Source organism: Heterodontus francisci, chromosome 37 (genome assembly GCF_036365525.1).
Source record: "Heterodontus francisci isolate sHetFra1 chromosome 37, sHetFra1.hap1, whole genome shotgun sequence".
In the NCBI taxonomy this organism is placed as follows: domain Eukaryota; kingdom Metazoa; phylum Chordata; class Chondrichthyes; order Heterodontiformes; family Heterodontidae; genus Heterodontus; species Heterodontus francisci.
In genome coordinates, this window is record NC_090407.1 from 47468736 (window position 1) to 47488998 (window position 20263).

At 44.7% G+C, this 20263-nt stretch overlaps 1 protein-coding gene across 1 annotated transcript in view; it reads left to right on the top strand.

The window, feature by feature from the left end:
- Positions 1-20263, top strand: part of LOC137352036 (ephrin type-B receptor 2) — a 937948-nt gene that overhangs the window by 766169 nt on the left and 151516 nt on the right. Inside the window, exon 9 of the mRNA XM_068017009.1 lies at positions 18010-18077. Coding sequence (XP_067873110.1) covers positions 18010-18077 — 68 coding nt within the window. The remainder of the gene's footprint in view (positions 1-18009; positions 18078-20263) is intronic.

The window sequence follows — 20263 nt, forward strand, 5'->3', positions numbered from 1 at the left end:
AAGGCAATTATGCTCATATCCCATGAATGAATAAAAACAATAGTTTGAGGTGTTCCATTTTGGTCAGAGGAATAATGAGGCCACATACATCAGGATCGAAATAGGGTAAAGGAGAATGGTATCTAGGGGTACAGATTCACAAATCATTAAAAGTAGTAACGCAGGTTAAAAAGGCAAATCAAGCACTGGGGTTCACTTTGAGAGGAATTGAATTGAAAAGCAGAGAGCTTATGTTACATACGAATTAGGAACAGGAGTAGGCCACTCAGTCTCTCATACCTGCTCTGCCATTCAATAAGATCATGGCTGATCTATTGTAACCCTAACTCCAAATTCCAGCCTACCCTGATAACATTTTATCCTCTTGCTTTAAGAATCTATCTACCTCTGCCTTAAAAATATTCAAAGACTCTGCTTCCACCGCCTTTTGAAGAAGAGAGTTCCTAAGACTCACGATCCTCTGGGAGAAAAAAATTCTCCTCATCTCTGTCTTAAATGGGCGACTCCTTATTTTTAAACTGTGACCCCTAGTTCTAGATTCTCCCACAGGGGGAAACATCCTTTCCACATCCACCCTGTCAAGACCCCTCAGGATCTTAGATGTTGCAATCAAGTCGCCTCTTGCTGTTCTAAACTCCAGTGGATACAAGCTTAGTGTGTCCAACCTTTCCTCATAAAACAACCCAACCATTCCAGGTATTAGTCTAGAAAATCTTCTCTGAACTGCTTCCAATGCATTTACATCCTTCCTTAAATAAGGAGACCAGTACTGTACACAGTACTCCAGATGTGGTGTCACCTGTGCCCTGTGTAACTGAAGCATAATCTATCTACTTTTGCCCTCACAATAACTGAGAACATTCTTTTAGCTTTCCTAATTACTTGATGAACCTGCATACTAATCTTTTGTGATTCATGCACTAGGACACCCAGATCCCACTGCATCTCAGAGCTCTGCAATCTCTCACCATTTTGATAATATGCTTTTTTATTCTTCCTGCCAAAATGGACAATTTCACACTTTCCCACATTATACTCCATTTGCCAGATCTTTGTCCACTTACTTAACCTATGCATATCCCTTTATAGCTTCCTTATGTCCTCTTCACAACTTACTTTTCGACCTATCTTTGTGTCATCAGCAAATTTAGCTATCATACCTTTGGTCCCTTCATCCAAGTCATTTATATAAACTGTAAATAGCTGAGGTTGCAGCACAGATCCCTGCGGCACACCACTCATAACATCTTGCCAACCAGAAAATGACCCATTTATGCCTATTCTGTTCCCTGTTAGCTAGCCAATCTTCTATCCATGCCAATATGTCACCCCCTACACCATGAACTTTTATTTTCCACACTTTTATTTTGGGCGGCACAGTGGTGTTGTGGTTAGCACCACAACCTCACAGCTCCAGCGACCTGGGTTCAGTTCTGGGTAATGTCTGTGTGGAGTTTGTAAGTTCTCCCTTTGACCACGTGGGTTTCCGCTGGGTGCTCCGGTTTCCTCCCACAACCAAAGACTTGCAGGTTGATAAGTAAATTGGCCATTGTAAATTGCCCCTAGTGTAGGTAGGTGGTAGGAGAATGGTGGAGATGTGGTAGGGAATATGGGATTAATGTAGGATTAGTATAAATGGGTGGTTGTTGGTTGGAACAGACTCAGTGGGCCGAAGGGCCTGTTTCAGTGCTGTATCTTGGAATAAATAACCTTTGATGTGGCACCTTATCAAATGCCTTCTGGAAATCTATGTACAATACATTCACCAGTTCCCCTTTATCCACAGCACATGTTGCTTCTTCAAAGAACTCCAATAGATTGTCCTAGAGATAAAGTTTTCTAAAGGCATATAAATAGCAAAACGGTGGTAAAAGGAGGAATGGGGCTGTTTAGAGACCAGAATGGGCATTTACACATGGAGGCAGAGGGCATTGCTGAGGTATTAAATTAATACTTTGCATCTGTCTTTACCAAGAAAGAAGATGCAACCCAGGCACTGTTGAAAGAGGAGGTAAGTCAGACACTAGACGGGTTTAAAATTGATAAAGAGGAAGTATTAGATAAACTGTCTGAACTTAAAGTGGATAGAGCACCAGGGCTGGGTGAGATGCATCCAATGATACTGAGGGAAGTGAGGGTGGAAACGCTGAGGCACTGGCCATAATTTTTGAGTCTTGTTTAGACTCAGGGGTGGTGCCAGAGGACTGGAGAATTGCAAACATTACACCCTTGTTCAAAAAAGGATGTAAAGATAAGCCCAGCAATTACAGGCCAGTCAATTTAACTTCGGTGGTAAGAAAACTTCTACAAAAAATAATTCGGGACAAAATCAATAGTCACATGGACAAATGCGAGTTAATTAAGGAAAACCAGCACGAATTTCTTAAGGGAAAATCATGTTTAACTAACTTGATGGAGTTCTTTGAGTTGGTAACAGAGAGTTGTTGAGGGCAGTGCTGTTGATGTGCTGTACATCGACTTTCAAAAGGCGTTTGATACAGTGCCACACAACAGACTTGTGAGCAAACTTGTAGCTCATGGAATAAAAGTGACGGTAGCAACATGGATACAAAATTGGCAGAGTGACAGGAAACAAAGAGTAGTGGTTAATGGATGTTTTTCGGGCTGGAGGAAGGTTTCTAGTGGAGTTCCCCAGGGATCAGTGTTGGGACCCTTGCTTTTCCTGGTATAGATTAATGACCTAGACCTTAGTGTACAGGGCACAATTTCAAGGTTTTCAACCAGTCTCGGGACCTTCACTTACCTTCAGGAGCGGAGAGCAGTCGGACCTTTTTGAGAGCACCTGGAACTGAGAGCGGATAAATTCAGCACCAGGTTTGAGGTCCTCACTTACCTTCAGGAGCGGAGAGCAGTCGGACCTCTTCAGGAGTTGGCTCGCGCTGAGTGAGTTTGAAAAAAAAAATTTGAACAGTGACATCACAGGAAAGCTGGAAGGTGATTGGTTGGTGAGTAACTGCTGTGAGGGAGTATCAATAAATAACTTTTGTAACTAAAGTAAAGAGAAAGGTACGGTCTACAGTTTTTTTTTACATAGTAAGTAGTGTTTTTTAGGGAATGAAGGTCCCTCGTGTGAATAGTCTCTAATTTTTGAGTAATTTAAGAGAGTAAATTAAGGGTAAGTCAGGGCAGGGCAGCTCAGCAGTGTGGAGTGCTCCACCTGTGCAATGTGGGAAGTCAGGGACACTTCCAGTGTCCAGGGCGAACGCATGTGCAGGAAGTATCTCCAGCTGCAGCTACATGAAATCCACATTTCGGACCTGGATCAACGGCTGGGGACACTGTGGAGCATCCGCGAGGCTGAGATCATCATGGATAGCATGTACAGGGAGGTGGTCACACCACAGGTAAAGACTGCTCAGGCAGAAAAGGAACGGGTGACCGCTAGGCAGAGTAGAAGAACCAGACAGGTAGTTCAGGAGTCCCCTGGGCCCATCTCCCTATCTAACAGATTTTCCCCTTTGAATTCTGTTGGGGGAGATTGCTTCTCAAGGGAATGCAGCAAGGGCCAAGTCTGTGGCACCATGGGAGGCTCAGCTGCATAGGAGGGAAGGAAAAAGATTGGGAGAGCTGTAGTGATAGGGGATTCTATCGTAAGGGGTACAGATAGGCGTTTCTGTGGCAGCAAACACGTGTGTCATGGAACGGCTACAGGACATTCTGAAGGGGAGGGTGAACAGTCAGAGGTCGCGGTACACATTGATACCAATGATACAGGTAAAAAGAGGGATGAGGTCTGGCAACAAGAATTTAGGGAGCTAGGTAGTAGATTAAAAAGGCTGTAATCTCTGGATTACTCCCTGTGCCACATGCTAATGAGTATAAGAATAGGAGGATAGAGCAGATGAATACGTGGCTGAAGAGATGGTGCAGGAGGGAGGGCTTTAGGTTCCTGGATCACTGGGTCTGTTTCTGGCGAAGGTGGGATCTGTACAAGTTGGACGGGTTGCACCTGAACCGGAACGGGACCAACATCCTTGCTGGGAGGTTTGCTAGTGCTGTTGGGGCGGAGGGGTGGGGGGTGTTTAAACTAATATGGGATACAGAGTGGAGGTACAGTAGGGGGTGATGCATGTCCAAATATGGAAGAGAAACTGAGTCAGCCTGGAAGGCAGAGCAAATATAGACCTGTTAAGGCACAAGGGAAAAATGCAAGGCTGGATTGCATCTGGTTTAATGCCAGGAGTCTTATTAGTAAGACAGATGAATTGAGGGTGTTGATTAGCACATAGGATCATGATATTGTTGCTATCACAGAGACATGGTTGAGGGAGGGCAGGACTGGCAGCTCAATATTCCAGGGTATAGAATCTTCAGGCGTGACAGGGGAGGATGATAAAAGAGGAGGTGGCATTGCACTGTTGATCAAGGAGTCAATTACTGCAGTAAGGAGGGATGATATCTCAGAAGGTTCTTCGAATGAGGCTATATGGGTAGAACTTGAAAACAACAAGGGGGCAATCACTTGGCTGGGAGTGTACTACAGGCCACCAAACAGTCAGGGAGAGATAGAGGAGCAGATATGTAGGAAAATCTCAGCAAGGTGTAAAAATAATAGGGTAATAATAGTAGGGGATTTCAACTTCCCCAATATCAACTGGGATAGTCTTAGTGCAAAAGGCTTAAAGGGAGCGGAATTCTTACAATACATACAGGAGAGCTTTTTGAGCCAGTATGTAGAAAGTCCTACAAGAGAAGGGGTAGTACTGGACCTAATCCTAGGGAATGAAGATGAACAAGTGATAGAAGTGTCAGTGGGGGAACATTTCAGGGATAGTGACCATAACTCTGTAAGATTTAAGGTTGTTATGGAAAAGAACAAAGATGGGCTGGAAATAAAGGTACTGAATTGGGGGAAGGCCGATTTCAATATCATAAAACAGGATCTGGCCAAAGTGGACTGGGAGCAGCTACTTGTAGGAAAGTCTACATCAGATAGTGGGAGTCATTCAAACAGGAAATAGTGAGAGTTCAGAGCCAACATGTATGCATTAAATTGAAGGGTAGGACCATCAAGTCCAGGGAACCCTGGATGTCAAGGGATATAGAGGATTGGATCAGGGAAAAAAAAGGAGGCTTATGGCAGATTAGGAGCACTGAAAACAGTGGAGGTCCTCGAGGAGTATAGAGAGTGGAGGGGGTTACTAAAAAAAGTAATTTGAAGAGCGAAGAGGGGACATGAAAAAACACTGGGGGGCAAGATAAAGGAAAATCCTAAGGTGTTTTATAAGTATATTAAGGATAAGAGGATAACCAGGGAAGGAGTAGGGCCCATTAATGACCAAAGTGGCAATCTGTGTGTGGAGCAGGAGGACCTAGGTGAGGTTTTAAATGATTACCTTGCATCTGTGTTCACTATGGAGAAGGACGATGTAGGTGTAGAGATCAGGGAGGGGGATTGTGATATATTTGAACATATTAGCATTGAAAGTTGTTTTCGCGGGCTTAAAAGTGGATAAATCCCCAGGCCCAGATGAGATGTATCCCAGGCTGTTATGTGAGGCAAGGGAGGAGATAGCAGGGGCTCTGACACAAATTTTCAAATCCTCTCTGGCCACAGGAGAGCTACCAAAGGACTGGAGGACAGCGAATGTATTGCCATTATTCAAGAAGGGTGGCAGGGATAAACCAGGTAATTACAGGCCGGTGAGTCTAACATTAGTGGTTGGGAAAATATTGGAAACAATTCTGAGGGACAGGATTAATATCCACTTGGACAGGCTGGAATTAATCAGGATTTGTCAGGGGGAGATTGTGTCCAACTAACTTGATTGAATTTTTCGAGTAGGTGACTAGATGTGTAGATGAGGGTAAAGCAGTCGATGTAGTCTACGTGGACTTCAGTAAGGCTTTTGATAAGATCCCGCATGGGAGATTGGGTCAGAAGGTAAGAGCCCATGGGATCCAGGTTAATTTGGCAAATTGGATCCAAAATTGGCTTAGTGGCAGGAGGCAGAGGGTGATGGTCGATGATTGATTGTTTTTGCGAGTGGAAGCCTGTGACCAGTGGTGTACCGCAGGGATCGGTGCTGGGACCCTTGCTGTTGTAGTGCACTTTAATGATTTCGACATGAATATCGGAGGTATGATCAGTAAATTCGCAGATGACACAAAAATTGGTGGTGTCATAAGTAGTGAGGAAAGCCTTAGATTACTGGACGATATAGATGGGCTGGTCAAATGGGCGGAGCAATGGCAAATGGAATTTATTCCTGAGAAGTGTGAGGTGATGCATTTTGGGAGGCCTAACAAGGCAAGGGAATATACAATGGATGCTAGGACCCTCGGATGTACAGAGGGTCAGAGGGGCCTTGGTGTACTTGTCCATAGATCACTGAAGGCAGCAGCACAGGTCGATAAGATGGTTAGGAAGGCATATGGGATACTTTCCTTTATCAGCCAAGGCATAAAATATAAGAGCAGGGAGGTTATGATGGAACTGTATAAAATGCTAGTTAAGCCACAGCTGGAGTACTGTGTACAGTTCTGGTCACCACACTATAGAAAGGATGTGATTGTACTGGAGAGGGTGCAGAGGAGATTCACCAGGATGTTGCCCGCGCTGGAGCATTTCATCTATGAAGAGAGACGAAAAAGGTTAGCGCTGTTTTCCTTCGAGCAGAGAAGGCTGAGGAATGACATGATTGAGGTATACAAAATTATGAGGGGCATTGATAGGTTAGATAGGAAGAAACTTTTTCCCTTAGCGGAGGGGTCAATAACCAGGGGGCATAGATTTAAGGTAAGGGGTAGGAAGTTTAGAGCAGTTTTGAGGACAAATGTTTTCACCCAGAGGATGGTTGGAATCTGGAACACACTGCCTGAAGGGATGCTAGAGGCAGGAACCCTCACAACATTTAAGAAGTATTTACATGAGCACTTGAAACACCATAGCATACTGGTCAACTACTGGTCAAGTGCTGAAAAATGGGATTAGAATAGTTAGGTGCTTGATGACCGGCACGGACACGATGGGCCAAAGGGCCTGGTTTCTGTGCTGTAAAACTCTATGACTCTTATCGAAACGTGACTCCAGGATGATAAGTTGCCTCCATGGTGCTCTGGTCAAGGATGTCACGGAGCCACTGCAGGACATTCTGAAAGGGGGCGCTGAACAATCAGAGGTCATGGTTCATGTTGGTATCAACAACGTAGGTAGAAAGAGGGATGAGGTCCTGCAACAAGAATTTAGGGAGCTAGGTTGCAGATTAAAAAGCAGGACCTCAGAGGTTGGATCTCTGGAATACTCCCGGTGCCATATGCAAGTGAGTATAGGAATTGGAGGCTAGAGCAGATGAATGTGTGGCTGAAGAGATAGTTCAGGAGGGAGGAGTTTAGTTTCCTGGATCACTGGGTCTGTTTCTGGTGTAGGTGGGACCTGTACAAGTCGGGCGTGTTGCACCTGAACTAGAACGGGACCAGCATCCTTGCTGGGAGGTTTGCTCGTGCTCTTGGGGCGGGGGTTTAAACTAATTTGGCAGGGTGATGGTCGACAGAGTGGATTTACAGTAGGGGGTGATGCACAGCCAAACATAGAAGAGAAACTAAGTCAGTCTGGAAGGCTGAGCAAATACAGACCTGTTAAGGCACAAGTGAATAATGCAAGACAGGATTGCATCTATTTTAACGCACAAATTCTTACAAGTAAGGCAGATAAATTGAGGGCATTGATTAACACATGAGGATATGATATTGCTATCACAGAGACATGGTTGAGGGAAGGGCAGGACTGGCAGCTCAATATTCCAGGGTATAGAATCTTCAGGAGTGACGGGGGTGGGGGAGTGTAAAAGAGGAGGTGGTATTGCACTGTTGATCAAGGAGTCAAGGAAGTACAGACAGTCAGCAGGACCTTGGTGTACTTGTCCAAAATCACAGAAGGCAGCAGCACAGGTAGAAAGGTTAGGAAGGCATATGGGATACTTGCTTTTATTAGCTGAGGTATTGAATTTAAGAGCAAGGAGGTTATGATGGAGCTGTATAAAACGCTAGTTAAGCCACATCTGGAGTACTGTGTGCAGTTCTGGGCACCACACTATAGGAAGGATGTGATTGCACTGGAGAGGGTGCAGAGGAGATTCACCAGGATGTTCCCTGGACTGGACCATTTCAGCTATGAAGAGAGACTAGATAGGCTCGGGTTGTTTTCCTTAGAGCAGAGAAAGCTGAGAGGGGACCTGATTGAGGTGTATAAAATTATGAGGGGCATAGATAGGAAGAAACCTTTTCCCTTTGCGGAGAGGTCAATAACCAGGGGACATAGATTTAAGGTAAGGGGCAGGAGGTTTAGAGGGGATTTGATGAAAAATGTTTTCACCCAGAGGGTGGTTGGAATCTGGAATACACTGCCTGAAGAGGTGATGGAGGCAGGAACCCTCACAACATTTAAGAAGTATTTAGATGAGCACTTGAAATGCCATAGCATACAAGGCTACGGGCCAAGTGCTGGAAAATGGGATTAGAATAGATAGGTTTGAAGGCCGGCACAGACACAGTGGGCCGAAGGGCCTGTTTCTGTGCTGTATAACTTTATGACTCTATGATACGAAACTTGGAAGCATAGTGAACTGTGAGGAGGATAGTTAACTTCGAAAAGACATAGACAAGGTCAATGCGGAGAAATGTGAGGTGATTCACTTTCGTCGGAAGAACATGAAGAAACAATAAAGAACAAAGGGCACAATTCTAAAGGGCGTGTTGGAGCAGAGAGACCTGGGTGTATATATTTGCATAAGTCATTAAAGATGTCTGGACAGGTTGAGACAGGTTGAGTATATACAGAGTGATTACATCGTCTTCTCGCTAAGAAGGGAGAAGCAGGATGAGAGGCCATGTGGCTTTGCCAGGATAGCGGAATTGGCGATGGTTCAGGAAGCCATCAACTATGTGCACAAGGCTCTTTGGCATCATCCATGTCAATGGGTGAGAGGTACAGGAGCAGCAAGGGCTACCACTCCATCAATATGCGACCGGGCTCAGACCATAATGTTGGTGAATGCCCATTATCTTGGCAGCAGCCAGGACACCTACATCCTGAGACAGTCTGCCATTCATTTCATCTTTGGGCATCCAAGAAGAACCAGGGGGTGGCTGCTTGGAGACAAGGGACTCCCCGCTACACCTGATTGATAACCACCCTCTGTCACCCAACTGTATGAGGACAATGGGCATAGGATGAAAACCACAGAACCACCAGGGAGATTGGAGAGCAGGCTATCGGTGTGCTTCTCTACCTGGACTGCTCAGGGGGAGCCCTCCAGTACATGCTGGGGCATGTTTCAGGTGCAGCAAGCAGTTAGGAAGGCAAATGGTATGTTGGCCTTCATTGCAAGAGGATTTGAGTACAGGAGCAAGGATGTCTTACTGCAGCTATACAGGGCCTTGGTGAGACCACATCTGGACTATTGTGTGCAGTTTTGGCCTCCTATCTGAGGAAGGATGTTCTTGCCATGGGGGGAGTGCAAAGAAGATTTACTCGGCTGATTCCTGGGATTAGAAACATAGAAAAATAAGAGCAGGAGTAGGCCATTCGGCCCTTCGAGCCTGCTCCGCCATTCAGTACGATCATGGCTGATCATCCAAAATCAGTAACCTGTTCCTGATTTCTCCCTGTATCCCTTGATCCCTTTAGCCCTAAGAACCTGCATCTAACTCTTTCTTATATTTAATGATTTAGCCTCAACTGCTTTCTGTGGTAGAGAATTCCACAGGTTCACCACTGTCTGGGTGAAGAAATTTCTCCTCATCTCAGGGCGAACAAGGCAAGGGAATATACAATGGATGGTAGGATCCTAGGAAGTACAGAGGGTCAGAGGGACTTTGGTGTACTTGTCCATAGACACTGAAGGCAGCGGCACAGGTGGATAAGGTGGTTAGGAAGGCAAATGGGATTCTTGCCTTTATTAGCTGAGGCATAGAGTAAAAGAGCAGAGAGGTTATGATGGAGCTGTATAAAACGCTAGTTCGGCCACAGCTGGAGTTCTGTGTTCCTTTCGGGGCACCACACTATAGGAAGGATGTGATTGCACTGGAGAGGGTGCAGAGGAGATTCACCAGGATGTTCCCTGGGCTGGAGCATTTCAGCTATGCAGAGTTCCTGAAAAGGCCAGGGTTGTTTTCTTCAGAGCAGAGAAGGCTGAGGTGGGACCTGATTGAGGTATACAAAATTATGAGGGGCATAGATAGGGTAGACAGGAAGAAACTTTTTCCCTTGGTGGAGGGGTCACTAACCAGGGGGCATAGATTTAAGGTAAGGGGCAGGAGGTTTAGAGGGGATTTGAGGAAAAATCTTTTCACCCAGAGGGTGGTTGGAATCTGGAACGAACTGCCTGAAGAGGTGGTAGAGGCAGGAACCCTCACAACATTTAAGAAGTATTTAGATGAGCACTTGAAACGTCATAGCATACAAGGCTCTGGTCCAAGTGCTGAAAAATGGGATTAGAATAGTTAGGTGCTTGATGGCCGGCATGGACACAATGGGCCGAAGGGCCTGTTTCTGTGCTATATAACTGTATGACCCTAAATGGCTTAACCCTTATCCTTAGCCTGTGACCCCTGGTCCTGGACTCCCCCGCTATCGGGAACATCCTTCCTGCATCTAGTCTGTCCAGTCCTGTTAGGATTTTGTAGGTTTCTATGAGATCCCCTCTCATTCTTCTAAACCCTAGTGAATACAAGCTTAATCGATCCAATCTCTCTTCATATGTCAGTCTTGCCATCCCAGGAATCAGTCTGGTGAACCTTCACTGCATTCCCTCCATAGCAAGAGTATCCTTCCTCAGATAAGGAGACCAAAACTGCACACAATACTCCAGATGTGGTCTCACCAAGGCCTAGTATAATTGCGCAAGACACCTTTGCTCCTGTACTCGAGTCCTCTCGCTATGAAGGCCAACATATGCTTTGCCTTCTTAACTGCCTGGTGCACAAGGACACCCAGGTCTTGCTGCACCTCCTCCTTTCCCAATCTATTGGCGTTCAGATAATAATCTGCCTTTCTGTTTTTGCCACTGAAGTGGATAACCTCACATTTATCCACATTATACTGCATCTGCCATGTATTTGCCCACTCACTCAACCTGTCCAAATCACACTGGAGCTTCTCTGCATCCCTCTCACAGCTCACACTCCCACCCAGCTTTGTGCCATCTGCAAACTTGGATATATTACATTTAGTTCCCTCATCTATATCATTCATATATATTGTGAATAGCTGGGGTCCTAGCACTGATCCCCACTAGTCACTGCATGCCACTTGGAAAAAGACACATTTATTCCTACTCTTTGTTTCCTGTTGGCCAACCAGTTTTCTATCAGTACCTTACCCCCAATCCCATGCGCTTTAATTTTGCACGCTAATTTCTTATGTGGAATCTTATCGAAAGCCTTCTGAAAGTTCAAATACACCACATCCACTGGTTCTCCCATATCTATTCTGCTAGTTACATCCTCAAAAAATTCCAGTATATTTGTCAAGCATGATTTCTCTTTCATAAATCCATATTGACTTTGTCCGATCCTGTTATTGTTTTCCAAGTGCTCTGCTATTACATCTTTTATAATGGACTCTAGCATTTTTTCCATTACTGATGTCAGGCTAACTGGTCTATAATTCCCTGTTTTCTCTTGATCTCCTTTTTTAAACAGTGGGGTTACATTAGCTACCCTCCAATCCGTTGAAACAGTTCCAGAGTCTATAGAATTTTGAAAAATGACCAGCAATGCATCTACTATTTCTAGGGCCACTTCCTTAAGTACTCTGGGATGTAGATTATCAGGCCCTGGGGATTTATAGGCCTTTATTCCCATCAATTTCCCTAAAACCATTTCCCTACTAATACTGATTTCATACAGTTGCTCCTTCTCACTATACCCAATGTTCCCAATATTTCTGGGAGGTAATTTGTGTCCACCTTTGTAAAGACAGAACCAAAGTATGTATTTAATTGGTCTGCCATTTCTCTGTTCCCCGTTATAAATTCCCCACTTTCTGACTGTAAAGGACCCACATTTATCTTCACTAATCTTTTTCTCTTCACATTTCTATAGAAGCTTTTACAGTCAGTTTTTATATTCTCTGCAAGCTTACTCTCATACTCTATTTTCCCATTCTTAATCAATCCCTTTGTCCTCCTTTGCTGAATTCTGTACTGCTCCCAATCCTCAGGTTTGCTGCTTGTTCTGGCCATTTGATATTTCTCCTCCTTGGATCTAATACTATCCCTAATTTCTTTTGTAAGCCATGGTTGAGCCACCTTTCCTGTTTTATTTTTGCGCCAGACAGGAATGAACAATTGTTGTAATTCATCTATGCGCTCTTTAAATGCTAGCCATTGCCTATCCACTGCCAACCCTTTAAGTAATGTTCCCCAATCTATCATAGCCAACTCGTGCCTCATACCTTCATAGTTTCCTTTATTTAGATTCAGGACCCTAGTCTCGGAATCAAGTCTCTCACTCTCTATCTTAATGAAGAATTCTATCATGTTATGTCGCTCTTCCCCAAGGGACCCCGCACAACAAGATTGTTAACTAATCCTTTCTCATTGCACAATACCCAGCCTAGGATACACTGTTCTCTAGTTGGTTCCTCAATGTATTAGTCCAAAAAACCATCACGTACGCACTCCAGGCATTCCACCTCTACAGTATTATTGCTAATTTGGTTTGCCCAAACTATATGTAGATGAAAGTCACCCATAATTACAGTTGCACCTTTATTGCATGCATCTCTAATTTCCTGTTTAATCCTCTACATCATCACTGCTGTTTGGGGGTCTATATACAATCCCCCCAACGTTTTCTGCCCATTGGTGTTTCTTAGCTCCACCCATACAGATTCCACATCAGGATTCTCTGAGCTAATATCCTTCCTCACTATTGTATTGATTTCTTCTTTTACTAACAATGCTACTCCACCTCCTTTACCTTTTTGCCTGTCCTTCCTAAATATTGAATACCCTTGGATGTTTAGTTCCCATCCTTGGTCACCCTGCAGCCATGTCTCCGTAATTGCAACTATATCGTATCCATTTACATCTATTTGCCTACCTTATTGCGAATACTCCGTGCATTGAGACACAATGCCATTAGGCTTGTTTTTTTAACATTCTTAGTCATCTTAGCATTATTTCGCACTTTGGCCCTATTTGTTTCTTGCCCTTGATTTCTATACCTTCCACTTTTTATTTTGTTTCCTGTCTTTCGTTTCTATCCTTGTTTCCTCCTCCTCAGTCACTCCGCTCAGGTTCCCATCCCCCTGACATTCTAGTTTAAATACTCCCCAACAGCACGAGCAACGCCCCTGCGAGGACATCAGTTCTGGTCCTGCCTGGGTGTAACCCATCCTGTTTGCACAGGTCCCACCTTCCCCAGAACTGTTCCGATGTCCCAGGAATATAAATCCCTCCCTCCTGCACCATTTCTCCAGCCACGCATTCATCTGGTCTATTCTTCTGTTCCTATACTCACGAACACATGGCACAGGAAGTAATCCTGAGATTACTGCCTTTGAGGTCCTGCTTTTTAATTTAGCACTAACTCCTTAAATTAATCTTGCAGGACCTCATCCCTTTTTCTACCTATGACGTTGGTACCGACATGTACCACGACCACTGGCTGTTCACCCTCCCCCTTCAAAATGTCCTGCAGCCGCTCTGAGACATCCTTGACCCAAGCAGCAGGGAGGCATCCATGGTGCCACAAACTTGGCTGTCGCTGCTTTCCCCTGGGAGGCCATTCCGCACCCCCCCCCCCAACAGTATCCAAAGCGGTATATCTGTTTGAAAGAGGGATGGCCGCGGGAGACTCCTGCACTACCTGCCTGCGCCTACTACTCCGCCTGGTGGTCACCCATCTCTTTTCTGCCTGTGCAGCCATTGTCTGCAGTGTGACCACTTCGATAAAAGTATTATCCACGACACCCTCAGCATCGCAGATGCTCCATAGTGAATCCACCCACAGCTCCAGCTCCATAATGCAGGTGGCCAGTCGCTGCACATTTCCTGCACACATGGCTGTCGGGGACACTGGAAGCGTCCCTGATTTCCCACATAGTGCAGGAGGAGCAGATCACGGGTGCGAACTCTCCCACCATGACTTACCTTTAGATTACTTCGTTACTCCCTTTAAAAAATACTAAATTACACTACTCCAAATACTCCAGTTCTACTCCAAACACTACCCACTACAATCTAAAGTCCTTAATAAATGACACTAATTTTAAAGAAAACACACTTGCATAGTACTAACCTTATCAGTTATAAGGTAAGTTTTTTTTTAAAAAACTTTCCCCTGATTTTTTAAGCTATTTCCAGGCACTAACAGCTGTTTCTCACCAACCAATCACCCTGCAGCTTTCCTGTGATGTCACTGTTGGCTTTTTTTTCCAAACTCTGGCACGACTGTACTACGCTCCGCTGCTGGAAGTTAAGTGACTAGGCCTCGATCCTCGCGCTCAATTTACCTACTCCTCTCTCGGCGTTCTCCCCTCAGGTCCACTCCCCTCCTGGAAGGTAAACATAAACATAAAAAGGAGGATTGTGACAGTGGTTAGGATTAGGAATACACTGCCAGATAGGGTGGTGGATACAGCCTTCAAAAAGGAATTGGATAAATAGAGAACAAGTTGCAGCGATAGTAGGAAAGAACAGGGCAGTGGGAATAACTGGATTGGTCTTCTAAAGAGCTAGCACAGAGACAATGGGCTAACTGGCCTCCTTCTATGCTGTTCAATTCTATGATTCTATGATGTCAGGAGCAAGATTCAGTTCATAAACAAGAAGATGATGAAAAGTACAGAAGCGAATTGAACTTAAACATTCTCTCCCGCCATCACCATTGAACACTTGCAGCAGTGTGTACCATCTACAAGATGCACTGCAGCAACTCACCACACCCCTTTCGACAGCACCTTTCAAACCCGTGATCTCTTCCACTTAGAAGGATAAGGGCAGCAGGCGCATGGGAACATCGCCACCTGCAAGTTCCCCTCCAAGTCACACACAATCCTGACTTGGAAATATATCGCCATTCCTTCACTGCCGCTGGGTCAAAATCCTGGAACTCCTTCCCTAACAGCACAGTGGGTGTACCTGCACCTGATGGTCTGCAGCAGTTCAAGAAAGCAGCTCACCGCCAACTTCTCAAGGGCAATTAGTGATGGGCAGCAAATGCTGGGCTTGCCATCTGCACACACATCTCATGAAACAAATAAAAAGAAGTTACTAAGGGAGGCAAAGAGATGTTGCAGGATAAGATGAGCAGGGGACATTAAATGTATAAACATATAAAGTTTAAGCAGTAAGCTGGAGAAAATGTTGGGCCTGTTAAAGACCCAAAGGGAAACCTTCATGTCCCCATTTCTAAAGTATTAAATGAGTACCTTGTGCCTGTCTTCACAAAGAAAACAATGATGTGAAGACTACAGTGAAAGAGGAACGGGAATTTATAGAGAGGATAGTAATACATATGGAAGCGGACGAAAATGTTTTGCATTACTGAAAGTGGAATGCATCCTAGGTTGCTGAAAGAAGTACTGCTAGAAATAGCAGAGGCTTTGACCTCAATCTTTCAATCCTTATTGGATACAGGAGTAGTGCTGGAGGGCTCTTAATATTATACCACTATTCAAGAAAGGAGAGAGGATAAACCAGGAATCTACAGATCAGTCAACCTAACATCGCTTATGGGGAAGTTATTGCAAACCATAATCAGGGACAAAATAAATCTTCATTTGGAAAGGCATGGGTCAATTAGGGAAAGCCAGCATGGATTTATTAAAGGAAATTTGTGTCTGACTAACTTGATTAAACTTTTTGATGAGGTAACAGAGAAGCTTTATTAAGGTATTGCAGTCGATGTTGTGTAAATGGACTTTCAGAAGGTATTTGCCAAAGTGCCACACTTGTCAAGAATGTGAAGCCCATAGAATTAAGGGAAGGTGGCAGTATGGATATAGAATTGGCTCAATGAGTGGAAGCACAGGGCACTGGCGGATGGATGTTGTTCAGATTGCTGTGTGGTTTGCAGTGGTCTTCCCAAAGGTCAGTTTTGGGTCTATCAGTCTTTTCAGATTCAGGTGCAGGGAGCAGCGTTATGAAGTTTGCAGATGATTTGAAACTTGGCAAAGTATAGTGATGAAGATCGTTCAGAGTTTCAGGATGGCATAGACGAGACAGTGAAATGGGCAGAAGAATGGCAGATGGAGTTCAATGTCGAGAAGTGTTTTACAAATATTTTACAAATATTAATATGGGAAGACATTATACTATAAATGGCACAATTTTCAAAAGCGGAGTTGAGCAGAGACCATTTACGCAAATCCTTCAAGGTGCAGGGAAAGTTGATAAGGTGGTTAAAAATCATATGTGTTATTTGGGTTTATAAATAGAGGAATAGAATATAAAAGCAAAGAGATCATGCTCGAACTTTATAAATCACTGGTTAGGCCTCAGCTGGAGTATTTGGATAATCCAAGACACAATGGGCAGGATATTCGGGCCCCGCCGAGGTGAGGGACAGAGGCGGACAGGATATGACATTTTCGGCTCTGGCCAGCGTGCCAGTTTCCTGACCCCATTCCTGGCATCAGCCATTTTGGCTGAGGTGGGTTCGAGGCCCAACAGGTCTTCCCGCTCCCATGAGGTGGGCAACCAATTAGGCTTGCTAAGGGCCATGTTTAAGGGAGGCCAATTTTCCAGTGTCCTAACATGATGGGAGCAGTTTAATTGCTTGAAGATGGGCACCCAGTGGCAGGCCAGGGTGCCAGCACTCCAGGCAGGTCTGCGGGCCCTCCCTGCCTGTCTGGGTGGGGGTGTAGCCAAAGGCCATCCTGTAGAGGGACTTCCCCCTTTCCCCCACCCACAATGGTAGCTTTGCTGCTTTCTCTTTTTTAATTACGTTTTATAAAAATAGTTGCTGAGAGGGTGCCTCCACGTTGAAGTACCCTCTCGGTTACTTAACATTCATTGCAGCCAGCTGCTTCTCTCAAACTGGAAGGCCTCTGATTGGCCCTCCAGCTTCGGGAGCCTTCTCGCTGCCCATAAATGGACAGAGAACCTGTCTCTGCCAATTAAGGGGCTCCAAAGAGCGACGGTCTCTCCTCCCTCTGCCGGGGGCGGGTTCGGGACCTGGAAACAGTCCCAGCTCCTGTTTCCTGCCCCCAAAGTGAAAATTCAGCCTGAGGTAAAGGCCTTCAAAAGGCGACAGAGGAGGTTTCCCGGGATGTTCCCAGGGATGAGGGACTTCAGTTATCAGGAGAAGTTGGAAAAATTAGGACTGTTCTTCATGGAACAGAGAAGGTTAAGAGGCCACCCAATAGAGGTTTCAAGACGCTGAGAGATTTTGATAGAGTAGATCAAAACTATTCCCTCTGGAGAGTGGGTCAATAATTAGAGGTCATGGGTTTAAAATCATTGGTAAAAGATCTAGAGGCAAGTGGCGTGGTGATGGTCTGCCCAAGGACAGGTGCTCTGCTCTGTGGCTACTCCAGGGGAGATGAGTAGGACTAGGAAAGAGAGTATATGAGGTGGTTTCCCGTTACCTTCCTCACACCAGGATGGGAATTAAACCTGCACAGTTGACATTGTTCTGAATCAGAGGCTAGCCATCTAGCCAACTGAGGTAACCAGTCCTAGAGGGGAGATAAGGAGATTTTTTTTCACTCAGAGTTGTCGGAATCCGGAACGCTTGACCCGAAAAGGTGGTGGAAGCTGATTCCACAAATAATTTTAAAAGGGATTTGGACAGGTCCTTGAGGATGAGGAAATGATGGTAATGGACAAAAAGCGGGGAAAGTGGGATGAAACATGACTGCTCTTTCAAAAAGTGAGCACAGGCACAATGGGTCAAAGAGTTTCCTGATGTGCTGTAAATGACTCTGATTCTACAAACTATAAATGGGAGTTTGTATGTTAAATGATCAAACAGCAGCTTGTCATCGCGTTAACAATTACATCTATTAACAGCAGTTCTCATTTGGTTCATTTTCAGGAGACGAGGGTTTGAACGGGCAGACTTGGAATACACAGACAAACTACAACATTATACAAGTGGCCATGGTGAGTGCAGATATCTCCATACAGTTTGTCACCATAAACTAGAATATGCAGACATGATGGATGGGAAAATTACAAGGAGGATCAAGATGTAGAATCAGTTTGGGTGGAGATAAGAAATAGCAAGGGAAAGAAGTTGGAGAGGTTTATAGGCCCCCTAACAGTAACTACACTGTAGGAGAGAGTATAAATCAAGAAACAATGGGGGCTTGTAGGAAAGGTATTTCAATAATCAAGGGTGATTTTAATATTCAGATAAATTGGCAAAGGTAGCCTGGCAGATGAGTTCATAGAGTGTATTCAGGACAGTTTCTTAGAGCAAGTTCTGGAACCAACCAGAGAGCAGGCTACTTTAGACCTGTAATACGTAATGAGCCAGGATTCATTAATGATCTCATGGTAGAGGATCCTCCAGGCAAGAGTGATCAGAAAGCGATAGAATTTCACATTCAGTTTGAGGGTGAGAAACATGGGTCTGAAGCGAATAAAGGCAATTACAAAGATACGAAGACAGAGTTGGCTACAGTGGACAAGGAAAATACGTTAAAAGATAAGATGGTAGAGAAGCAGTGGAAAACATTGAAGGAGATATTTTATAACTCTTAACAAAGATATTTATCATTGAGAAGAAAGACTCTATGAGAAGGATACACCATCCATGGCTAACTAAGGGAATTAAGGATGGTATCAAATGGAAAGGAAAGGCATACACTGCTGCAAAGATTAGTGGTAGGCCAGAAGACTGGAAACATTTTGGAAACCAGCAAAAGATGATGAAAACAAAGGGAGAAATTAGAATATCGCTGAAAATAGAGACATGTTATCGAAGTTTTTTATCTTGCACTTATCAGGACAATCCTCTCAAGAATACCAATGTAAGGGAAAGCAACAACTTTATACTGTATGAGAAGAAAGTGCTGATTGGTTGGCAAGTGAACTCTGATTGGTAGAGGCATTACCATGGAAAATGCACAAGTTTATGGTGACTGGCAGTTAACTGTCAAGCTTTGTTTGAAATTTAAACCAGGCAATTTGACTCTGATTGGTCAAGGCATTGCCCTGAGGGATGAACCAGTGAATGGCTGTCACTTATTTTATTTAGCTGAAACAAGCGCAATGTGTGTACATGTTCTTTCTGTCCGCCTGTCACACCGCAGGTAAAAACTGCTCAGGTGGAAAGGGAATGTGTGACCACCAAGCACAGTAGAAGAACTAGGCAGGTAGTGCAGGGGTCCCCTGGGTCCATTTCCCGATGTAAAAGATTTTCTCCTTTGGATACTGTTGGGGGAAATAGCTTCTCAGGGGAATGCAGCAAGAGCCAAGACTGTGGCACCCACGGGTGGCTCAGCTGCATAGGAGGGGGGAAAAAGAGTGGGAGAGCTATAGTGTCAGGGGATTCTATCGTAAGGGGTACAGATAGGCGTTTCTATGGCCACAAACATGACTCCAGGATGGTATGCTGCTTCCCTGGTGCTCGGGTCAAGGATGTCACGGAGCAGCTGCAGGACATTCTGAAGGGGGAGGGTGAACAGACAAAAGTCATGGTCCACATTGTTATCAACAACATAGGTAGAAAGGGGGATGAGATCCTGTAACAAGAATGTAGGGAGCTAGGTAGTAGATTAAAAAGCAAGACCTCAAAGATTGTAATCTCTGGATTACTCCCGGTGCCATGTGCTAGTGAGTATAGGAATAGGAGGATAGAGCAGATGAATGCATGACTGAAGATATGGTGCAGGAGGGAGGGCTTCAGTTTCCTGGATCACTGTGTCTGTTTCTGGCAAAGCTGAGACCTATACAGGTTAGATGGGTTGCACCTGAACCGGAACAGGACAAACATCCTTGCTGGGAGGTTTGCTAGTGCTGTTGGGCGGTGGGGTGGGGGTTAACTAATTTGGCAGGGGGATGGATACAGAGTGGAGTTACAGTAGGGGGTGATGCACAGTCAAAGATAGAAGAGAAACTGTCAGTCTGGAAGGCAGAGAAAATATAGATCTGTAGATCTGTTAAGGTACAAGTGAAAAATGCAAGGCTGGATTGCATCTATTTTAACACAAGGAATCTTACTCGTAAGGCAGATGAATTGAGGGCGTTAACACATGGGAATTTGATATTATTGCTATCACAAAGACATGGTTGAGGGAAGGGTAGAACTGGAAGCTTAATATTCTAGGGTATAGAATCTTCAG